This window comes from Nomascus leucogenys, chromosome 17, assembly GCF_006542625.1.
Source record: "Nomascus leucogenys isolate Asia chromosome 17, Asia_NLE_v1, whole genome shotgun sequence".
Taxonomy (NCBI): domain Eukaryota; kingdom Metazoa; phylum Chordata; class Mammalia; order Primates; family Hylobatidae; genus Nomascus; species Nomascus leucogenys.
Window position 1 is genome coordinate 14102070 of NC_044397.1, and position 22974 is coordinate 14125043.

The 22974-nt window shown below is 34.7% G+C and overlaps 1 protein-coding gene across 1 annotated transcript in view; it reads left to right on the forward strand.

Moving 5' to 3' along the window:
• The first annotated feature begins 305 nt into the window (after positions 1–305).
• The window catches only part of FIGN (fidgetin, microtubule severing factor), a 132027-nt gene continuing 109358 nt past the window's right edge, over positions 306–22974 (forward strand). Inside the window, exon 1 of the mRNA XM_030796713.1 lies at positions 306–475. Within this exon, the coding sequence (XP_030652573.1) occupies positions 451–475 (25 nt within the window). The 5' untranslated portion in view covers positions 306–450. The remainder of the gene's footprint in view (positions 476–22974) is intronic.

Sequence of the window (22974 nt, forward strand, 5' to 3'; positions counted from 1 at the left end):
GAGTGAGAAGATGTCAGAAGATCGGTTGCAGAAAAATGTAAGCACATCATCTAGGAGGGGGTACAGCGTGGTGGGCGTATTGTTGGCAAGGAACGGGAGAGAAAGATGTATAATTTAATGGTATATACAATCCACTGATCCTATTACCGTCCTCCCCGGAGCTCTTGTTAGTTTCAATGGGAGTGAGTGAAATTGACATGGACTTGCATTCCTGGTCATGTGCTTTTTTTCCTTTCTTTCTTCTCCTGTGATCTGAGATCCCCTTTTTGTTGATGTTGCTTTCCCCCTTAATTATATGCATGTAGGTTAAATGAATACCTGACGAAAGGGCCCACGTTTCAAGGCAGTGACATTTGATAGCTGAGAGGAAAAGTGGCTTTAATGAAAAGCAACCTTTGGAATTCCTGCTTGTGAGAAATCCAATTCAGCTTTTTGTGCTGCCAGCAAGAAATGATCAGTAGCACCAGTGTTTATGGTATGTCAGTTTTGGAATTTACTTCCTTTGCATCTAAATAGGAAAGACAAATGAAATGGCATGATAAAACCATTGAAGACTGCCTGGCAAGCAGTTGCTCATGATATAGAATTCCTTTTTTTAAAAAATATATGCTTAATGTCACCATGCTTTTTTTTCTTTTGCTATCACTTGTTTGTATATTGCAGTTTTGATTAATATATTACTTGAATCCACTTTTATCGGTTTTAGCTGTCATCCAGAAGTTGCACGTTACTAGTAATGCACTCTCTATATATAACTGCTGAAGTCAAATAGTATGTAAATTAGTTAAACTCAGTGTGGGTTTTTTTTTTTTTTGAAGGGGGGAGACTGGGCAAAGGGGAGAGGGCAGGAGTGTTGGGAAAGATTACTAACTAATGAAAGTATATCTATATATATGTACACACACAGGAATAGGACTGGATGAAAATTTTATTTTTCTCAATCTATTAATACAGTTTGACTATCTGCTCTTGATGATTGCACTTTGTGGAGTAATCGGTTCTTCTGAGTGTGGTTTTTTTTTTGGGGGGGGCGGGTGAGTGAAGAGGTGTTTTTTACATGAAAATAAAAATTATATTTTGATTGTCCAAAGTCCTCGAAGTCTTTTTAAAGAGCAGGGATAGGTTTTTTTTTCCCCCTTTCCATTCACTTGTCTGCCTGTCAGCGCTTTTTACTTTTAACTTGTGACAGAATTAAATAATCAGGCACTGAAATTGACTTCGTTTGAAATCGCTCTTTCCTCTTTCTTTACAAAAAAAAAAAAAAAAAAAAAAAAAGTCAGTTAAATGGAGTGAGAGGGGATTTTCAATAGCTCTTGTGGCAGTGCCCTGTGTACACTTTGTGATATTCAATTAAGACTGAGAGGGAACAACAACAACAAAAAGATGTTAAAGTATTTTGCATAACCAAAGGATATGTCCACTTTAGACTTTTTTTTTTTTTTTTTTGGTTGTTGCTATATTTACCCCATGACCGTTAATTCCTCCTGAAAAGAGAAAAAGAAGGAAAGAGAGAATATGAAAAAATAAATAACAGTGGGGCAAAGCTGCCAGGGGTCTGTAGTGTGGCCGTGGTCACTGCTCTCTCCTAACACAAATGTGAATACGAAGAGAGGAACTACAAGACCCGTTGCGCGACATACACTTCTGGTTGGACTCTGGTGACTATTGAACTAAATACACACCACACTTACACGATAGGAAGGATTTGATTGAATTTTGCATTTGGAACTTGTTGACTTTGAAGCGATCAATAAGAAGACTGTTTATTTTAGATGCACATAATTTGCCCTGAGAAATGTTTTAAGGAGGAGAGAGCACAGCTTTTTTTCCCCCGGAGCTGTTGGAGCGAATGGGATTGCCAGATGGGCGATTTCCCTCTGTGATGTTAAAGCTGTAATATATATTCAGAGCAGATTGGGCTGCTGCCTGTGATGAGGAGGATATTACATTTATAAATTTTAAATCGGAGCTCGGACAATGTGCTGAGAGCAGAAATTGGATGGTTTGACTGTTCACCGTATTGATACTTAAATGTGATTTCTAGGTGGTACTAATAATAATCATTGCAATAATTCATGAAAAACATACTGGCATAGGCAATTATATAATTCATGACATTTAACAGCAGATTTGAGTGTGTAAATTGCCCCCCTCTTAAGTCTCTGCTTACTATTAAATAATAGTCACATAATTCATTTCCCTATGTTTAAATGTCCGATGTGCACATGATGTTAACTTAGGAGGCTTGTTATCATATATTAGAATTCTAGGGGTGAAAGTTTACATACATATATATAAAGTAGACACTTGTGTATATGTAGAAAGTGGCGTTAGTGCCTCTTGTTTTCTAATTCTTTACTCTGATTATTTTTAGATTTTGTTTGTCTCAAATGTGCGGCCTAAAGGAACCAGAGCTACAAACCTAAAAGACTAGAAAGTGGGCAAGTGCTTACACTCTGGCAGCTCTGCTGTTGCAAATTAAAAGTGTGTTGTGGTCAGGAAATGAAAGCTACAATGTCTCTTTTGAACAAGTCGTTTATCAAGAGAAACATCTATCAGGGACTGCCTTGTCACATTGATCCTCTAAAAGTTAGGTCCGAGGTGGAAGCTGCTTTGATGTTTTTGATCCTAAATTTAATACAACAGAAAAAAAGCAAGGATATTTTCACCAGTATAGATTTTTAAAAATGTTTCCTGGAACCAACAAGATCTATTTATTAGGATTTCACTGTGTGTGAAGTTTTCTGGATGTAACAGTTGAAAGGTTGAAGGGGAAATCCCAGACTTTATAAATTGATGATTGTTAGAATATACATTTATAATACATTTAGTGATGGCTGGCTTCTTGATGCACATGGAATGGACGTTTTGAACACAGATTGTTCAAAAGGAAAATTATTTTGAAAGAGTATTTTGGAAGAATATGTAGTGAGTCAAGAGTTTTTCATTCATTCAAATTTTAGTTATCCTCTTCTCTTCTTCCTCTCTTTTACTCCTTCATGCTTGCTTCTTATCTTCATTATATTTGTGACAAATTAGCTTTTATTTGGAAAAGAAACATTATTTCTACAAAAACCATGTCCCAAAACATGCTTGCACACATCGTCTCTATTGTTTATTAATTGTGCATGTTTATGGTTATCAATATAAACTGCATGGACACATAAGTCCTTTGGAATTTCAGCTTAAAAATAGAGGTATCAGATTAAACATGCTATGTGTTCTTGAATAATGAATATGTTGTATGCATTATTTAAAATTTAAAAGGTATTGTTAGGAAAATGACCAAGTTAAAACAAAATTGTGAAAGCAGTTAGAAGCAGCCTGCTTCATTTTGGGAGGCAAAGATAGGAAAGAAGTGTTTCTTCTTTAAAATAGAGTTTTTGGATACTTGTCTTACACTGCTGGAGGCAACTTGTTATTTCATGTAGGTCTATCATCAAATAAGCAGCGAAGAGTAGGGTGGGAGTTTTGAGAAGTGTAATACTTGCTAATTAATCATGTCTGAAATGAAAGAATCATAGCAGGGTAATAAAGTCTCATTGTTGTTTTCCTGGAAGAGGGTAAGACTTCTGTTTGGAAGCTGTATGTGTGAGTTGATTTGCTTTTCTCTTCTCCTAAAAACACAGTTTATAGGGTCTCTTTGGAATTATTTCAAGAACCATCTTTTTTTTTCTGAAAATAAAAATACAGTCTCCTGACTGTATTGAATCAGTAAGATTCTTAAAACTGTATCTGATATCTTGAGTGAAAATAGGGGGTTTTATTCTTTAGTTATATTTAAGGCTCCTGTAGCTGAGTTTCCAGGGCTGATATTTTTTTCCTTCCCATAAATAGAAAATATTTTTTGTTTTTGTTTTTATTCGTGTTAGGCAGGAACTTTGAAAACCTTTTTGTAGATACTTACTTCTGATAGATATAAAAGAGTGCAGAAATTTCATTAATTACTTTTAGATGATAATATAAGAGTGTAACCAGAGAGAAGAAAATAGGTAGTATTTCCAAGAATCTATAGAGACCATCTGTATTATTACTTGGCATTTCTAAGATAGTCTAAGATATAAACCACCTGAAAAGATAAATGGATAATTTCATTATAGGTTAATTATTTTTTCCTGAGCTTCTGGTTGTCACCTTTTAGAATTTAGTATCTTACTCAGTACATGCATAGGGACAGATCCACAAAGTTTGAGAGTCTGCACTGTTTTTCAGAATGTTCATGTCAAGGTGAAGACAGCCATGCTAATACTTCCCTGTTTTTGTCTGTGCGAGTGTTTGGATGCCTTGAATGATTGCCTAATTAAGTAATCAGTTTTAGTGGCCCAAAATCAACAGAATTACTAGATGTATTTGAAACAATTGCAGGCTTTTACGGTTTGAACTTTCTAGTTCTTAGAACCGTGGTTTAATAGAAATAGAAAGGTGCTGTTTTACCTTTGATCAATATATTCTTGAGTGCAGATTTCACATACTACTCTTTATAAAGTACTGTGTTGTTGAAGAGCAAATACATTTAATTACCAGGAATTTAAATTGATTTATAAATTTTTGATTGGAAGAAACTATTCTGCAGATGTTTCTGTGAAATATTGACATATGCTACTGATCGATAGAACTTGATTAATCCACATATCTGCTGTTTTTCTTGAGTCATTGATAAACTAGAATAAACAAATGGTTCAGAAAAAGCTACAAATTTTAACTCTCAATAAAAAATAAACTTATGTGTCTTTCTTTTGAGATATACAAGAGCTAGTGTTTTACTGAAATCGGTTGAACTTAGAAATTATTTGGGGGTACCACTTAGAAGCTTACAAGTCCCAAAATTCTGCCTTTCAATCACACACACACACACACACACACACACACACACAGGAGCAAGAGAGGGAGATTGTACCTATATTTTTGTTTATTGAAAGAATTTTTTGACACACTGCAAATAAATGGCCAGTTTAGCAAGTGCTTTCCATGGTTGGATTTTGTCATTTTCTTCTTTTTTTCCTAAACTTGAATTTTTAGCATTAACTTTTTCATATAACTTCTGGCAGAAATTTTAAGCATAGCTGCCTTGGTATGATTGCTGATTACTGATCTTTTTGATTTTTTTATGCTATCATTTAAATGGCAATTTTCTTTCAGAAATGTTTATTTTAAAAAGTAAAATAGTAGGAATAAGGAGTATGAAAGAATATACTCAAAATAAATGGTACCTTGAAGTTCGAAACAAATCAAAAGCAAGGGGTATGCTAAGTTTCCTTAGGGCAGCACCACAGGTGCCTGCTCAGAAGCACTGCCTCAATGCAGCACATCCGTAAGTACCTGTTGACAACAGTAGTCTTAGCTAAGAGACTGAGGAGGCAGAAAGATAGGTGATCAGAAACCATCAAAACATGAGATATCATATGGCACTTTCTGTTAATAATATTTACATATTTTATGCAACAAATCTGCTTGTTGTCTTGTTATTTGAATATTGACACTTTGCTTAACATTGCATATGGTGGGCTGTTGTTTCAGGGTGTATCAGAAGCAGTAAATCCAAAGGAGAATTTCAATTTAGATGTATTTATGTTAAATATATGTAAAAATGGATATGTTTGCTCACATTTTAGCTCTCATGACTTTCACAAAGCATTTATAGTATCACTGCTTCCAATCATTTTTGAAACTGATACATCTTGAAAGTAGAATGCATGATTTATTATATGAAGGCCCAAGGTTAAACATTTTTTACCCTATAGCTCAGCTTAAGTATTGGTATTTTTGTGTTGGGAAATGTTTTTTAGAAAGTATGTTTTATAATTTTGGAAAATTTGCTTCTTACTAGGTTTCTGTTCTCATTTTCATAGGATGAGGAGCTTTTAACCAAACAGTTATTAAGGATATATAATTTACAGTAAAGTTTTTTATACTACAGAATATGAAATGTAAAATACCTATAAAATGTTTTCTTTTACCCCATTTCATTATGTTGAAAATACCTTTACTCTCTTTCTTTGCTATGTTTTCATTTCTGCTGGTATTTTACATACTTATTCCATTTTTCTTGTGGATATATTCCTGGCATGAGAACAGAAACTGCATTTTACTCCATTTAGCTATATATATATATATATTTCATATATATTTCATATGTGTATATACATATGAAATATATATGTGTGTGTGTATATATATGTTTTGTTTTTCCCGATTCAACTGTTTGCCTTATGTCAACTGGGTGCTTTTTAAACAACTGATAATTAAATGTCATCTATTTATGAGAGCAAATTCATCTGAGAATGGGTGACCTCTACTTTCATGCATTAGTTCATGATGAAATATTATTCTTGGAAATAGTAACATCTCAAATAAAATTTTAAAGGTAGTGCAATGTGAAGCCGTGGGTTTCTGTATGTCCTTCTAAACTTTTTGCTTATCTTTTGACTTATTATCCTCACCATTAAGAGACATTTTTACCTTCACCTAGGACTAGCTACATGATTTCTGAGGCCCAGTGCAAAATTAAAATGTAGGCATCTTGTTCAAAAATTAATTTGAAGACAGCAACACAGAGCATTAAACAAAATGCAGGGCCCTGTGTTGTGTGGTGGGGTGGGGGCCTGTGTGCCTGAACAAATGATGGGGCAATGAAGCCAGCCCTGCCTTCACTACCTGCAGACTTTTATCTGGGGCCAACTTTGTGGAAGTCACTAGGTTTCCTATTAGAGACTGACTATTCCACAATGATTCCATGTGCCTCTGCCGAAAAAGATACTAATGAGAGTTGAGTAAGAAAACTGATGGGAAATGAACCATTAAGTATCTCCTGCTCTTTCTATATCTGAACTGGGGATTGAAATATTTGCTTTCGTCTCATCTTGCCCTTTGTCTGATATATCTCCTATATATCATGTGACTTTTTGCGCAAATATTCTTAAAAGGAACTTTCTGTGTGTGTGTGCGTGTGTGTGTGTGTGTGTGTGTGTGTGTGTGTTTAATGGTTTGCATGTAGTTACATACTTCAATACTTATCCCAGGCCCAGAATAATTGTAGTAGTAAGAGCTGAGGAGGTTCTCTGTTGCCAAGTATTGCCACTATCCCTCCTCGGTTAAGGCACAAGAAAAATGAGTATTTTTATGTAGAAATCCTACATTATCTGATACAAAATGCTGACCATTAAAAAAACGAAAGTATGCTCATTGAGTGACAGGAAGGGGGGCAAACCCCCAAATAACCTTGTTATAATAGTATCAGTATTGATATGTGGACATTAGAAAGTGGTATTTTAGCTATATAAACATGTGGTGACAGCTGTGTTAAAGAGGAAAAGTAACTGTTTCATGCAGTAACACTAATGTTGCAGTATGCTATATTCAAATCCTGGAGTTAGTTTCTCAATTTATATTGCAATAACCTCCCTCTCCCTGAAAATTAGTCATATGACTCCTTTACCAACGTTCTGTGCTGATAGGTGGACAAAACATTTACATCGTTGCTTCCCAAAGTACTTCTCAATGAGATCAGACTTCATATTGAGATACCTAAAACTGAATTTTGAAGTCAAGTGGCTTTTTCAAATCAAAACAGATATGATGGAATGTCCAGCAAGTATGGATCTGAGTGCACTTGAAGTTGCACCATTTATTTTCAAAAGATATTTCTCACATCAGATGACTCTGCCAGGAAGGGAAATATCAAAGAGCTTGGAAAAAGTAACTATTCTTTTATGTAATCCAAGACTGGGGTGAAAGTGGGGGGCTTTAAAGATATTTTTGAGGAAGAAAAAAATTGAACTTATTTTGAATGCCTTGTTAGACTTTGTCGGGAGAAATGCTACATATGAGACTTTCTGAGAAGAAAAATCTTTGCCCTGTGTAATAACAAGGCATTGCTCTCCACACTGATAGGCACTTTAATGAAAGAAAGCTTGGAAATAACTATTATAACAGTGTCCCATTTAAGTAAAAATTTACCCCACAGTTTAGGAATCTTTTTTTTTTTTTTTTTAACTAAGCCATTGCAAACTTGAAATATTTTAGTAGGTTGTTAACCACAATTCACATTTTCTAATGTTCTGTGTTCTATCTCCAAATTCTGTAGTATAATTTCAATTGGGACTCTTCTTTTCCTGCTTTACTCCTATACTTGGAATCTTGTATTTTCATATTAAACGTTCTGCTTTAAAAATGATTAAACTAGGAATCTGGGTACATAAGTGGCAATATAGTATATTGTTGTGCCAAAAAGAGATTTTTTATTTTTCATGTGTTCATTTCTTTTCCCTTTCAATTTCAAATTGAAGATTGTAAACTCTTTCTTTTAAATAATATACCTCAATGATGCTAAAATATAAATCTTAATTAGGTATGATTCACTGATTTTCATCTTAAAAGATAATTATTCTGAGTAGGATAAAAAAAGGTTCCCTTAAGATTGAAGGCATTTTCATTAAAATCCCCATTTTCAGATCAAACAAATACTATGAAATAAACAGTACTATTATTCTTTTATGCTTAAGAGTTTGTACTTTTCAATTAAAGTATATGGATGAAGAAATAAGGCTATAGATAATGGCAGTCTCATTGTTTGCAAACTAAGTGCTTTTGATAAATTTTACTGCTAGGAATTACGTGGATCTAAGGGAATCTTTTAAATAAAAATTACAGTTTTGATTATCTAAATGGAATATGTTCTTGTGCATGTGCATAGATATATTTCTTTGTGAAGGTATTGATGTCAGGGACACTTTTGGTATTCCTTTATGAGTAATTAGGTTAACGGGGTTAGTTAGAAAATGTATCCTTTCCTGGAAAATGAAAAATTACATTCAAGCAGAGGTAAAAGAGTAGAACATATTCATGACTTTAAGTACTTAAAAAGATATTTTATGAGTCACATTTGAAGAATAATACCCAATATGTAACTTGTTAAGAATAATCGCCATTTTTACTTTCTAAAGCACATCTATATTAAAACTGACTTTCTGTTCATGACTTGCAAATCTGGAGTCAATTTTAGGCCCAACTTACAAAAGATGTGGCTCTTATCCCCCCTGCCCTTACCGTGGTATCCTATGCCAGTAGAGTCAGTACAAAGTTCTCTTTTAAAAGAGAGATTTTCATTTGCATTATTCAGAAGATTAAGCAACGTTTTTGGAAGGGAAATACTGATAGGACCCAAATGTAGACATTGGGACCCTGAATAGCCTGTATCCTTGTCTGACAAACTGGAAGGAAAAAATATTACCAGCTTTGGAATTTTACATGCCTGTATGAACAGTGCTTTTTCTTTCTCTGGGAAGATTTTAAACATACTATGAATATAATAAGTGTTACCTAATTGGAAAAATATGTTTTCTATAATTCTAAGAGTACTAATCAACCAATCATTGATATTAATTTACTCATGGATGGTAAGGTAGTAGAATTTTATTCAGAAATGAATGTCCAGTTGGAGCTGGTATCTCTTTAGAAAGTGAAAAAAATTATACATAAGCAAAATTCTTTTGGGAATCTTTTAAAAACATGGGTGTGAAATCTCCATCAATAAAATTTTTGGCAGTTAAAGTATTACAAAAAAAATTGAAAGCTCTTTATTATGTACTGTTCTTTAATAAGCCTCTAAATGAGCATATACAGTGCAATAATGCCTTTTTTGTTTACTTTTTTGATTTTTGTCTTGTTTTATTTTGTTTTAGCATAAAGTAAAAAGAGCTTATAGGTAAACTATTTTGTACTATTTATTTTTAAAGATATCTAGTAAGGACAGTACAACATATAGTATAGGTTTGTTCATAATGATGGGTAAAAAATCTACAATTTTACCACCATGTAATGGTAGTTCCTTGAAATTTTACCCTACTACACCAAAATGCCACAGTCACTAAGATGGGAGGTGTTGCTGATATATGATTGGAATGCACATGTATACTTAAATACATAATTTTTAAAAAATTGTCCTTATTTTCTAACAGCTTGTTGGTGTCCTTTGCTTAGGGCTAAGGGGAAAATGTTTTCTGCTATTTTGCTATTTGCATACTCACCAAGAACCTTGCTGTCTAAGCCATCTTCCTACCTACCTAGCTGTGTACCGTTTGTTTTTTTCTTTTCATTTCTTTCTTTTTTTAAAAATTTTTGATATTTATCTGCAAGGCTGGTTATTACTTGATCATCTGGAAAATCAAATTTCATTTCAGCCACTGGAATATGATATTTAGATAATGAGAGGTAGTTTGAATTAATTAAGAGGATAATATTAGGGTTTATATTAGGGAAAAGTAAAGCAGCATTTGTTGTCATGGATAACCCGCCCTTCTTGATGAAAGACAACATGTAGGAATAGGGGAAGTAGGCACAAGTTCAAGAAAGTCATTGAGGCAAAGCTAACGTTAAAGACTGTTTTCATGTGGGTGTTACACAAAATGATATTGGCAATTTTGTAAATTAAACCCTAATATTAATTATGTAAAAAAAAAACCTTATCACTTATTAAGAATCATTGACTCATATTCAGTAAATAGCATGTAGCACTATTTTAACAAATTATATTCTCCGTTTTAGGAACAACTGATTTTATATCAAATCCTGACTATGTGGGATTTGTGAGTATGCAAATTAAAACAACTATTCTCGTTTTTGTCCCCATAATTTTAAAAAGTGTGAAAACATATATATATGTCTTTAAAGGTGGTTCAAATTATTCTCAGACTCTTTTTTTCTTTCTTAACATACTCAAGCTTTTTAGGCCACAAATGAAGTGACAGAAGAAAATCCATTGAAGATGGAGGTATATGTCTTTTAAGGCTTCTTTTGGAAACTAATGTATTTATTGCCATTATGGAAGTTCAAATCATTGAATACTTTGAATTGCTTTTAGAAAAATTTGATGTTATATTTTGTATCAACTCAGTAAATGCTAGCTATAACTTCGTGACCAAACTAAAGCCCCAAACAAGCAAAATAAATAAATAAATAATAAAAAACTTCTGCCTAAGCCCTACACCAGATCAGTTAGATGAAATTTCAAGCTCCTCAGATGATTCTAATGTAAACCAAACGTTTATATATATCAAGAGATCTTAAAATTTTTACCTTTTATAAAATGTCATTCTTCCTGGTTTGAAGTTAGGAAAATGAAGATATCTATTCAGAACTGAATATACTAATGACATGTACAGATAGCTCATCATCTGGCTGAAGTTCAACAACCTATCTAGACTTTTGAAAACATTTCTGTCAGTCTTGCAAGAACATCTCAGGAAAGTAACAATGATGAAGGACAGTGTCAGCAGAAGTCCACAGTCTATCATTTTGTTACCTTGGGTAAGCCATTCAACCTCCCTGAGCCTTAGTTTTTAGTTTACTTTTTTATAAAAGAAGAGATGATTGAGGTGATCCGATGATGACTAAGATTTCTTGCAGTTTTGTATACTCCATGACTGCTTTGTCATGGACTAGTGAACTTAAGTAACTTGAACCTTGCTAGTCGTCTAAAAGATGCAAAATTATTTTTGTTTCTCTTAAGAAAGCTCTAAAAATTATCTTGGAAACAATGTAGAAATCTCAAGGACCATTTATTACTTTGTTAAGCCCATCAGAAGAGATGATAAGCATTCATTAAATATGCTTACTAATTGGTTGCATGCTAAAGTGTCAGCAATTCTAATATCTTAAGAGTTGATGGGTATTAGTTAGCTAATGCTTTTCTCCTGTAAGAGATTTCAATAGAGTGGCAATCAGATTAAGTTAAGCAGTGGAGTTAGAGACCTCAAATCCTTAAAATATTTAGTATGAAAGGTGGACTTTTATCAAACTGAAAGCAATACTTTTTTCCTGTACTTTATCAGCAACTAGTCTTTGTTCACCTTCTTTTTGCTTCCTGGCATGTTCTTCTCCGCTTGTTGAAATCCTACTAGGATTTTGGTATCCAGGTCAGATGTTGCATCATCCATGAAGACTTCTTTGAGGCATCCTAATCAGGATTGATTTTGACGTCTACTTAATTGTCCCTTAGAACATTTGAAATGTCTCCTTTAGATCACTTACCATCATCTTTCTCCTAATATAGATTGCTAGGCATTTGTGTTTCTCTGTTATGAAACTGTAAATTCCTTGAGAGCACAAACATCTAATTCATTTTTATTTTTAATCTCCTCAACATGTGTGTATAGCATAAAACCTATAATAGGTATTCAATAAATGCTTGGTGAATTGAATTGATAAAAGCATAGGAGACTATCACTTGGTTAATATTTTATTTTATTATTTTATTATTATTATTATTTTTGAGGCGGAGTGTTGCTCTGTCACCCAGGCTGGAGTGCAGTGGCGCGATCTCGGCTCACTGCAAGCTCCGCCTCCCGGGTTCACGCCATTCTCCTCCCTCAGCCTCCCCAGCAGCTGGGACTACAGGCGTCTGCCACCACCACGCCCGGCTAATTTTTTTGTATTTTTTAGTAGAGACGGGGTTTCACCGTGTTAGCCAGGATGGTCTCGATCTCCTGACCTCATGATCCGCCTGCCTCTGCCTCTCAATGTGCTGGGATTACAGGCGTGAGCCACCATGCCCGGCCGGTTAATATTTTATTAATCTTATTTTAAAAAATTAAAAGGTGATTTTTAAATATTTAAAGAATGGATCTATGAAAATTGTATATTTCACTAAAAAATTGAAATTTCTATATTCTTTATATAATGTTATTACCAAAGAGAGACTTTATAACCCTGAAAAATTGTTTTATAATTATATACTTAAAAAGGAGCTTACAGTCATTAATTCTATTTTTGTATCTCTAGATAGGAGAGCCTTTAAACTCTTTTATAAAAAACATTATGCTATCATTAAAATCCTATAAAACATAAATCTATAGCCTACTTTGATTATAGGTGTAACAAATAGCTTTAAATCACTATTCTCTATGAAATATTTTTTTCTCATGTGTTTGCAGACAGAAAAATTTGAGGGTACAGAATCATAAAATATTAGACTCTGAGACTTCCAGATTGACTTCTTACCAATATAGAGTTGATTGACAGTTGGTCATTCTGCCTTTGGTTGAACGTGAGAAATAAGTACCTCCTAAGGCATTTCTTTCTATTTTGTCCTTTCTCTGATAAATAGGCAGTTTGCAAATATGTGCACTATCAGTACTTAAGACAGATTTCCTTGGAAACATGATGATACTGGGGTGGTAAAATGTGAGATGCAAACTAGTTGATCTACAGTTGATGCGATAACTTAATTCGTGATTTGGTTAACATTTTAATTGGGACCCTTATCTAACTAAACAGTGTCTATTAATTTATTTTGTACTGAATACTGAGCGGTAAACAATTTAGCTGGGATTTCTAGCTCTTTTAGGTGTTCAATAGCTTTACCAGTTGGGTTTGTGTGCTCATGGAAGGGTCAGCTACTTTCTCAAATCTGCCGTGAATGTTACAATAAATAGCATTACAGTATTTCTAAGGCAAATTCAATTTGATCAAATGTTAAATTATAATGAGTTAGACAACAGTGTTTGACAAGATTTATATTTTATATTTGTGTTTTTAAACCTAAAGATGTACCAGAGAAAAGCATTGCTCACATTGCTTCGTCAAACAACCCAGAAAAAAACAAAGACTCTATTGTCATTCTTTTAAAAACACAATTTTACTAAGAAAACCTATAACCTTTACTGAAAGCTCACTCATTTTCTTCCAGTTTGGGCTCTTGAGAGCTGAAAAGTTCTAGATGCTATCTTACCACTTCATATTGAAATCTAGGTTGATGTCATACACTCTATGCAGAAGAAAGTATCTGTAGTGCTGATTGTTGAACCTGAATTGTTACAAAGACGTGCCATTTAGTGAGCTGTAATGGACAAATGTTGCTTAGTTAATTGTATAAAAACACTGCATCTTCAGCAAAGAGCTCTAATAGTAAAGGACAGTACATTGAAGGTAGAATAATAAAGATTGTGAAACAATATGTTAAAAGTAGCAAAAGCATTTTTGCAGTGTGACTTCAACAGTGAAGACCCATGTGTTTAGTTCCTGTGCTAAACAGACACTTCTGGTTTTCCAGAAACCATTCAATGTGCTTCAAGTAAGTTAAAATTGTTAAAATATAAATTAAAAGCCATCAGATTGAGAGTAAAGGCCACAAATTGTAAAACCTTATAGTGATAGCTTGCCAACAACCAAATTAAATCCAGGGAATATTTAAAAGATAGAGGCTTAAAATTCTACTTGGTTTATAATCAGGAAGCTGTGGGGTTTTAAATTAATAAAAATATTCATGAGAATTATTTACATGTAAAATGCCACCCATTTTCCTTTATCCTTCTGGTAGAGGAAAATTGGATGATCCTTCTCAAAAGGGTAATCATGTAAGTTGGTGGCCACAAAGTATGAACCATGGTTAAAAGTCAGTGGTTAATGGTTTATTTTGCTGTCTGCCTTCTTTTACTGCTTCCTCCTTCCCTCCCTTCCTTTTTATTTATTTATTTAGTTATTTTGACCCTATATGCATAGTTGTCAGCTGTCAGTAATAGAATTTTTGGCTAGATCTAGACACAGCAATTCTTGAAAAATATGAAACTATATTTGTCCTTTTGGCCTACGATCTTAATTAAAAGATAAAATTATTTCAGGTCAATACAGCTACATAGGTACATGCACGTGTGCACACGTGTGTGTGTGTGTGTGTGTGTGTGTTTATTCAGTAGAGCAACCTTTGCAACAAATGACAGTGTTGAAAGCCCTTTCATTCTGAATGGACCAGTTAGTAGCTCCATACAGATACCATCTAAGTGAACCTATTTAAATATCTTTCCAGATTCTTAACTAAGTGGTGCAAGTCTGTCTTGGAGGTGGCACTTATTTGTCCCTTAGGGGTTAAGTTTGGTTTGATATTCAGTTGAAGTGTCAGTAAATAAGATTTATGAGAAATTAATTAAAACTAAAATTGAAAATGGATGAGGTACAAGTTTACCCTAAAATGACTTGAATATATTTGTCCCAAATGCATGAAAAGAATGTTTTCTAATGGACTCTTTTGATTAGAATAGAAACTAATCACAAATAAACCATTTAAAATTTGCTATCATGATACAATTGTTTTCATTCAGTGGTCGGCCACGCCTTCTTTTAGCCCTTTGTCCAGGGTTTAGTTTAGTCATGCGTATGTCCTTGAAGAAATGTAGCATCTTTCACAAGATTTTGTACAAGTGAAATCAGATACCAGTTTTTATTGCAGAACCAAGCCTACAAATGTTTCTCTTTAAAGACATTTTTAATAGAAACAGTAAGGTATAAATCATTTAAGCAATTACCTGGACATTGTGGAAATGGGGCTTGGCTTACTCTGTAGCCCCAGATGTTTCCAGATTCCAGTAATAACCCGGTCCAGATATTTACAGCTTAATTTTCTGTGCATGTGCACTTGTCCACAAATGGCTCCTATTTCCCATTTTCTGTTGGACAACTGGGCTACTTAGAGGTTTAAAAAAAATGATTTCAGCTTGGGTGATGACAAACATTAATGGTGATAATAAGTTGCTTCTAGAAACTTTGATCACTTAAAAACATATAGAGGCTAAATTTTAGAGGATTTTATACTAAAAAATAAATTGTTCAAATGGCATTTTGCTTTATGGATGAGAATGGGGTGAATAACTTCCCCTATCCCTCAAAATTTTAGTCTTGATATGCTACGTGATCAAAGTAATTCTTCGGTTTTTTAAAAAAATGCGTATTCTGGCACTGGTTGGGTTATCATGCAGGCTGCTAGTTTTTCTTTGCATCACTACCCCACAGGTTTTCTTCTTCTTACTAGAAACTAAACAAATGGAAAATAATGATTGGTAACCATCTGCTGTGTAGAAATTTTACATATAGCAGTTAACTCTATTTTAGAAAACAAGACCAAATGAGTGCATTATACTGTTGCCAGTAAATAGCAACAAGCACTACAACGTTCCTTTGGACAACGCAGGCACACAGGGAGCCAACATTTTGTTATGGGAAGTCAGTTGGTTGGGCTGTGGGGCTGAGTGTGCCCAGACATTTACTTGTGTGTTTGTGTCTGTGTGCCTATGTCTGTGTATGTATTGCTTATGTAAAGAAAGTGATTGCTTCCTCTCTGCCTTCTCCTTGTGTCTTCCTTCTTACTGCCATAATTCCAGTCACGTAAATCAAAGTAATGTAGATGTAAATAAATCAATTCAATCACATCATCCTAAATCTTTTTATTCACTTAAGAAATAAACTTAAAATCCATAAAGTCAGACAGAATAAAGATTTGTAAAAGTATGTAGGCTTCAGATCGGAATCGTGGTTTTCTTCATTGTACATGTTACAATGACTAGTGGCTAGCCAATGCATCTTTAGATTATTCTCTTGTCGTATCTTCTGCCTAAAAAACACCTTAACAGGAAATTAGATTGAGTATATGTACAAAAGATATTGACAGGCAATGATTATTCATATAGCTGCTGTTGAAGTATGGACGTTGTATTGAGGGTAGACCTGTAATGAAATAGACAGAAGTAAGCGGTTACAAAGAATTTATTCAAATGGACCAGGTAAGGCGTGATTTTATAGTTATCCATATAATCTGTAATCTGTGTCTCTCTCTCTCTTGCTCTCTCTGTCTTATATATATAATCTGTTTATTATATCAATATACTTAGACACTTGAAACGTATAATCTCTCTCTTGCTTTCTAACTTTCACTTATTTGATACGGGGATTTTGCCATACAGCAAGAAAAGTTATTTAAAATGGGCAGTATATTGAGTTCAAAGGACCCATACAGTTCATAAATTCTCTGGTGTCTACTGGATTTTTCATCAGGGAGACTTCCAATAAAAATGATCTATTTTAGAAATAATATTGTTTAGTAGGTTGAAATGTGGTGTAATAAAATTAGACCTTCAGTCTTCTAAAGTTACTACTTAGATGGCACCCTTGGGATGGTAAAATGGCTGTATAAGCAGATGAATCAGACAGTTCCACTGATGGGTACATTTGTCAGTCTCTGTTACAGATATAATATATTCTTATATCTGTAATCCTGACACTGTTACATCCAAATGAAATCAACATGAGGTTGTCATCTTTAAGCAAATATGTTAAGTGTTGTCTTTTGTGCTTTGGATTTGAAAGAAAGGGGCCCAGGGGAGGCAGCATCATGCAAATGGAACAAATCCCATTTCTTCTGAGCTGTGCTGTTTTTCCCCTCCATGGCAGCTGGCTGTGTTATCTTTGTGTGTTTCTCTGAGTGCTGACAATTCTTTCAGTGATCTAAGTTAGGGCACATTAGAAAGTGGAAGCAGCTGTCTGTCGCTATACTGAGAGACGTGTTTGCTCTACTGCAAAGATGAAGGACCATGAATCCTTGACACACTCTCCCCCCTCCCCCCTGTACTTTCCAACATGATCAACATTCAGACGCACAGATTGTCTGCTTGGACAGTTTTTTGTTCTGACTGACAGCATCTGGCATAGACAAATTTAAAAATACATAGCATGCCATGCTTGGAATTGGAACATCCCTTTTTTATTAATCTTCTCATTTAAACCATTCATTTACATTTCAAGAAAGGTTACAGCTTGATATGGTTGAAACGTTGATTTTTAAATGAATAACCTTCTAATGAAATGTCTTGAATGAGTACCAAGCAGCCAGTGTTCATTAAAAATTACACCCGATTAACACGGCCTTGAAAGCCTGAGAGGAAAGGGATTTCTTATTGTTTTAATCCACAATGCAATCCAGTGTTTACCTTTCTGGCACAAAGCGAATAGAAATGATGCCTGTACTTGCAACACTTCTGATATTGAACACAACTATGATATCACCCTTAAGCCGACAAAAACACTTGGTCTTGTTTAATCAGCTTTCTTTCACTCTGAAAGCCCTCAGAGGTGTTAAATTTTTTTAAAAAAACATTACCAAAATACACCTCTCTCAAATGTCCCACCCCTCCATCACCCCAAAATACTATGTCTCTATGCCCACGTCAGAAAAAGAAAAAGCTTATATGTTTTCAAGTGGAAGAGTAGTAGAAAACGCTTTTAGGTTAAATGCTTCCCCTGACCCTAGGATGGTGGATATACATTTATTTGTTTGCATTACTTTGGTAATAAAACATAACAGTGCAAAAATTGCTCTCTGTCTCTGCCCCACTCACCCCCACACACATTCACATTTCTTACCCATTCTCAATTCCATAGTCAACCTTAGCAACATGCCTAGCATTCATGTAAAAAATCATATGAAAATTGGCCATATCAGTCAGTCTTTGGACTTTGAGTCCCGGGGCGGAGGTAGGAATAAGGGGAGGAGAATCCTCCTTTTATCATGCATTTTAGACTTTTCATATCACTGCAGATTTCAGCTGTTAACTACTCACTCCAAGGGTAGCTACATTATTAAATAGTTCTAAGGGGTGTTTGGAGAAGGCAGGTGGTGCAAAATTGTAATAAAAAAATATATTCAAGTGCTGGGTAGTAAATATGTAAAGCAATGTACTGGATAGCTTGGAAAAACAGGCTTCAGAGGGAAGTTCAATTAACAGTTGTTAAGCAGAAGAGGTGATGTATTTCTTCAGCATGTGTAAGAGGTCACTTGCTTTAGGATAAATTTTGACGAATTCCAGAGAGAAATAAATGCTGAAATAAAAATGAAAACAGATTACAGTTTTATATCAAAGGCACTTTTAATTTTTGAATATGATAGGGGAAAATGACAAGATTTTATTCCGTGGATTATATATGATTACTTTTTATATTTTGCTAATGTTTAAATTATACACTTATTTTACTTTAAACTATTATTTAAACAAAAGAAATCTTAGAAATGAACATTAGCTTTGAATCTGGAACCAGTTTATCCACCCACCCCTCAACCCAGATCCTGGCTCTATAAATTTAAGGTAGACATAATTTGGTTGTTGTTTTTCTTTTCTTTTTTTCCTAAAAGCTAATGGCAGGGAATCCAGTTGGAGAGGATCTAGTTCCAGTGTTTTGATTGCTAGTAAATATTTTATAATCAACATTTTAAATATAAATTACATCCTTTGTTATTTTCCATTTTGATTTTTTTTAATGACTGTTTTTTAAAGGTAGTGCCAATGTGCATATGTAAGCAAACTGGGAATGGGTTAAAGTACACAATTCCCTTGTGTAAAAAGCCAGGTTTAGCAGTAATGCTTTTAATCTGGACTTGTAGAAGATTCAGGAGCATCCATAGATCTGCTCCAGTAATTACCATACCCCAAGTGGCACTGGAAGAGACATTTGCCTAAAAACTTGATGTCTTCATTACACTGTTTACATTTTAATTAGAAACATGAAAATTACTGATTCATACAGACAACTATAGTTTAAGTGGTTTCGTTCACCATCCAATAAATCATAAAAAAAACCCCACAGTTGGCATAAATAGTTTACTAGGAATCATTCATGGGAATAATGTGTTGGCACTATAAGCTGCTTAAAATATGTTTTTATTTTACCAGAGGTAGAATTTGCATATAAATTAGAGAATGGCATTTTAAGTTGACAGTCATTTATGCAGAATACCACCCACATGCAAATACATATATGGGTGTATGTGTATACTTTCTTTGAGTTTATAGGTTTTTGCAGTGTTGTGGATATAGATACATACCCAGCCCTAGCCTATCAGTTTTTAAAATGTGTGTCCTCTTTTAAAGTCCTTTCGGAAATGCTGTGGGTGTTCTAATGCATATCCACAACCATATCTTTTATTTGTTGGGCAGTATCAACTTGTAAAAAGGAAAATGTTTATTTCTTGTATGTGTACGTCTGGAGAAGGAGTTGCTGTTTCATTTGCTCATTCATTCCCTCTTTCCTCTCTCTTCCATTCATTCTCCCCTAACTTTTGCCTGTACCTGTCAATGCTGCTGCCCTGAAACCGCTCCCACTCAGAGCGGCTGGAGTGAAGCAGGGTGGCTGTCAGAGTCCATTCCTGAGTCAGCAGCATGTCCATTGCCTGAATCTTGCGACAGTCACTCATCCAGTTTTTCCTTCCTCAGGGGACAGGCGTCCTCCTCATCAGCAAGGAGGAATGACCCTTCTGGCTGGCATGCTCAAAATCCCGAATCTCCCCACATTGGTGTGTGAGTTCAAATCTCCCCTCCTGGAGGCAGGGCTGGGACTCTAGCTAATGACTCCAAGATACAGAGGGTCAGCGCACTGGTGAGCTTGAGTACTGAGGCATTGTGCGAGCCGAGTTGTACATTTTTCCCATAACTGCAGACTCCTCTCCTTCTCCTCTCCCCTCCCCAAACCCTTTATTGTAGATCAACATTATGCACAAATGAACCAGGCATAGCCACAGACATTATAAGCTATTTTCCTTTTCTTTATCTTTATTAGAAAGTTACTGGTCATGGCTGAAGGAGGGTATGTTATTTTTTGTTTGTTTATTGTTGTTTGGTTGAAAGGAAGCACACAATGAATGGACACTTACATTATGTCAGTGTTAAATTCACATTTTAGGCCCATCGGCTATAGATAAAAATGAATTTGAAAAATATTACATAGGAGAAAGAGTGTATGCATAAATGTTTAATTTGGAATGCTATAGTGGTCATTGTTTTAAACTTCTGAATGTGAACGTATTAGGTTGAAACTCATGCTAACTGCCTGACATGATTTCTGGGAATTAATGGGTATAAGATTAATTTTCATGAAGCTGCTTTAGGTGAGATAAATTTTGAGCTTCACTTCTACATCTTTTGGTTTGCTTTTTATATGTTCTAGAGGATTGCCAAAGTTGGAAGATGCTAATCAGTTATTTTTAGTGGCCCACAATATTTTAGATTTTAATGGAAAGTCACTAGGATCAGTTTCATGGTAACCCAGGTAATTGGTCTAGGTAATCAGACCAGGAGTTTTAAAAACAGTAATTAGTACTTTGCATTTACCAGGCAGAATTCCTGAACAGGTTAGTTAGGGTAACAGTGGAATTCATGGACATATGCTTATTGGTTTGCTTTGCGTTGCCTCTTTCTTGGGGGCAGGTGAGGCAGGACACTTACTGGGTTTCTATACTTCCTAGATGTGATTAGACACAATAGTCAACGTCTGTAAGGACAGAAACATGCTGCTTACTTGTACACACGGCAAAATTCTAATAGTTCTGTGCAGTCTGGTAAATCCTGTCTGCTTTATGCAGTGTGGCCTGAAACAGTTATGTGGTGAGGGAATGCTGGCTGCTGGCCAGCCATTGACTATGAAATCCTGGGTACCTGAGAGCTTATCAGTTCTTTTGCTTTGTAAAAGAAAAAAGTGATGAAAATGTTGGTAAACTGCCATGAAGGTTTAAGGCTCCTGGAACAAGGAGCCGTGTAATCAGATTGGAAAATGGAGCTTGAGATTCTCTGCATGGAGAGCAGCCGTCTGTGGACCCCGTGAGCTGCTGTGCAAGTGCCCGAGCTGACCACTTTGTTAGCAAATCAGCTTGTTTGCTGCAGCAGCAGGGTGGAAAAGACCAGAGCTTGTGATGGTATGTAACGGAGGGAGAGCTCTTGCATGGCACAATCTAATCAGCTTGCAATTAGCTCAGGCTCTACAGTCACCTTCTTAATTTTCTTTTCTCCCCCCTTTGTGTTAATACTGTGCACTTTAAACAATTAAGGAAGGGAAGTAATCCTTCAAGCAAATCAAAACCATCCTTTAATTTTATCACCCTGCTGAAAAAGTATCAGGTGGTCCACTGGTCCTCATCAGATGCTGGAAATTCTCCGGCTCACTGTAGCATAGAGAAGGGCTTTAACCAATTGATTTTTAGGATAATCTTTCAAATATCTTGGCAAGGGGAGAAGAAAATGGTACATCATTTAAACTAGAATCAAAGTTAAAACTGATGTGAAGGGGGATTACAAATGCCTTTTGGTTTACATGCAGTAATAAATGTCTTTTGGTTTATATACAGTAGTGCCTCTGTTTTATATTTTTAATAACCAGAGGCAGGGGGTGTGTGTGTGTGCGTGTGTGTGTGTGTGTGTTGTGTGTGAAAGAGACATCTATGTGTATGTATCTCATATATAAAATCCTTTATGCTGCTGTTTATTTAGGCATTTCTTTACAGCACCTTTCTGAAGACTCTGATGACATAGCCACTTGTACTGATAATTCCACTACTTCACCTTTACCGAACTTGATTCACTCAGGTTTAAAAGAACAAGGCTATCATTGCTGATCGTATATGCTACTTGTTAATCCCTTAAAATAAAATTCAGATCCTGTGGGAGAGAGGTGAGAAGAACAAAACAGAGATTTGCAAAATTGGTGTAACAGTTTTATATTTTACTGAATTTAAGGACAGTGACTTCTGTAATATGACTTAAATAAGATGCCTATTTGCATAAACAAAATAAACAAATCTTCTAATAAATATTACTTAAGCTACTTTTCCTCATCCTCAAAGCTTTTGCTAAAATATTATTCATGTGACTGAATCTCTGACCAGATACGTTTATTAGGTGTTTGTCATGAGGTGAAAATGGGCACTATTTCACCAACGTTTACTTTAGAAAGCACTACAAGAAATGATGACTAGAATAGCTTTTGCTTTTAATGGTTATTAAATAATCAATTAGAGTATTTTAAATAATTCTGCTGCTTAATAGTCCATTTCTTTTGGAGGTTGTTTGTGTTAATAAAAATAAAAATTACTATAATGTGATTGATGCATTAACACTGTATTTGAATTCTCTCCATGTTGGCAACATGAAAATTTATTTGCCTTTATTAAATGGAAAAATATTACTGTTTTATTTTGCCTTAAAAAAAACCTCACGACATTTAACCAAGCATTTGAACTCAGCGGTTTTTATTTTAACAAACAATTCAAAAAGTTTAGGTGTTCATGTATTAATGTTGCCTGTAAAATAGCACTTGTTATTTTTCTATATGTATTTGATTATATGTCTTACATTTTGTATTTGGAAGAATGAATTCAGTTTGATAGAAAAT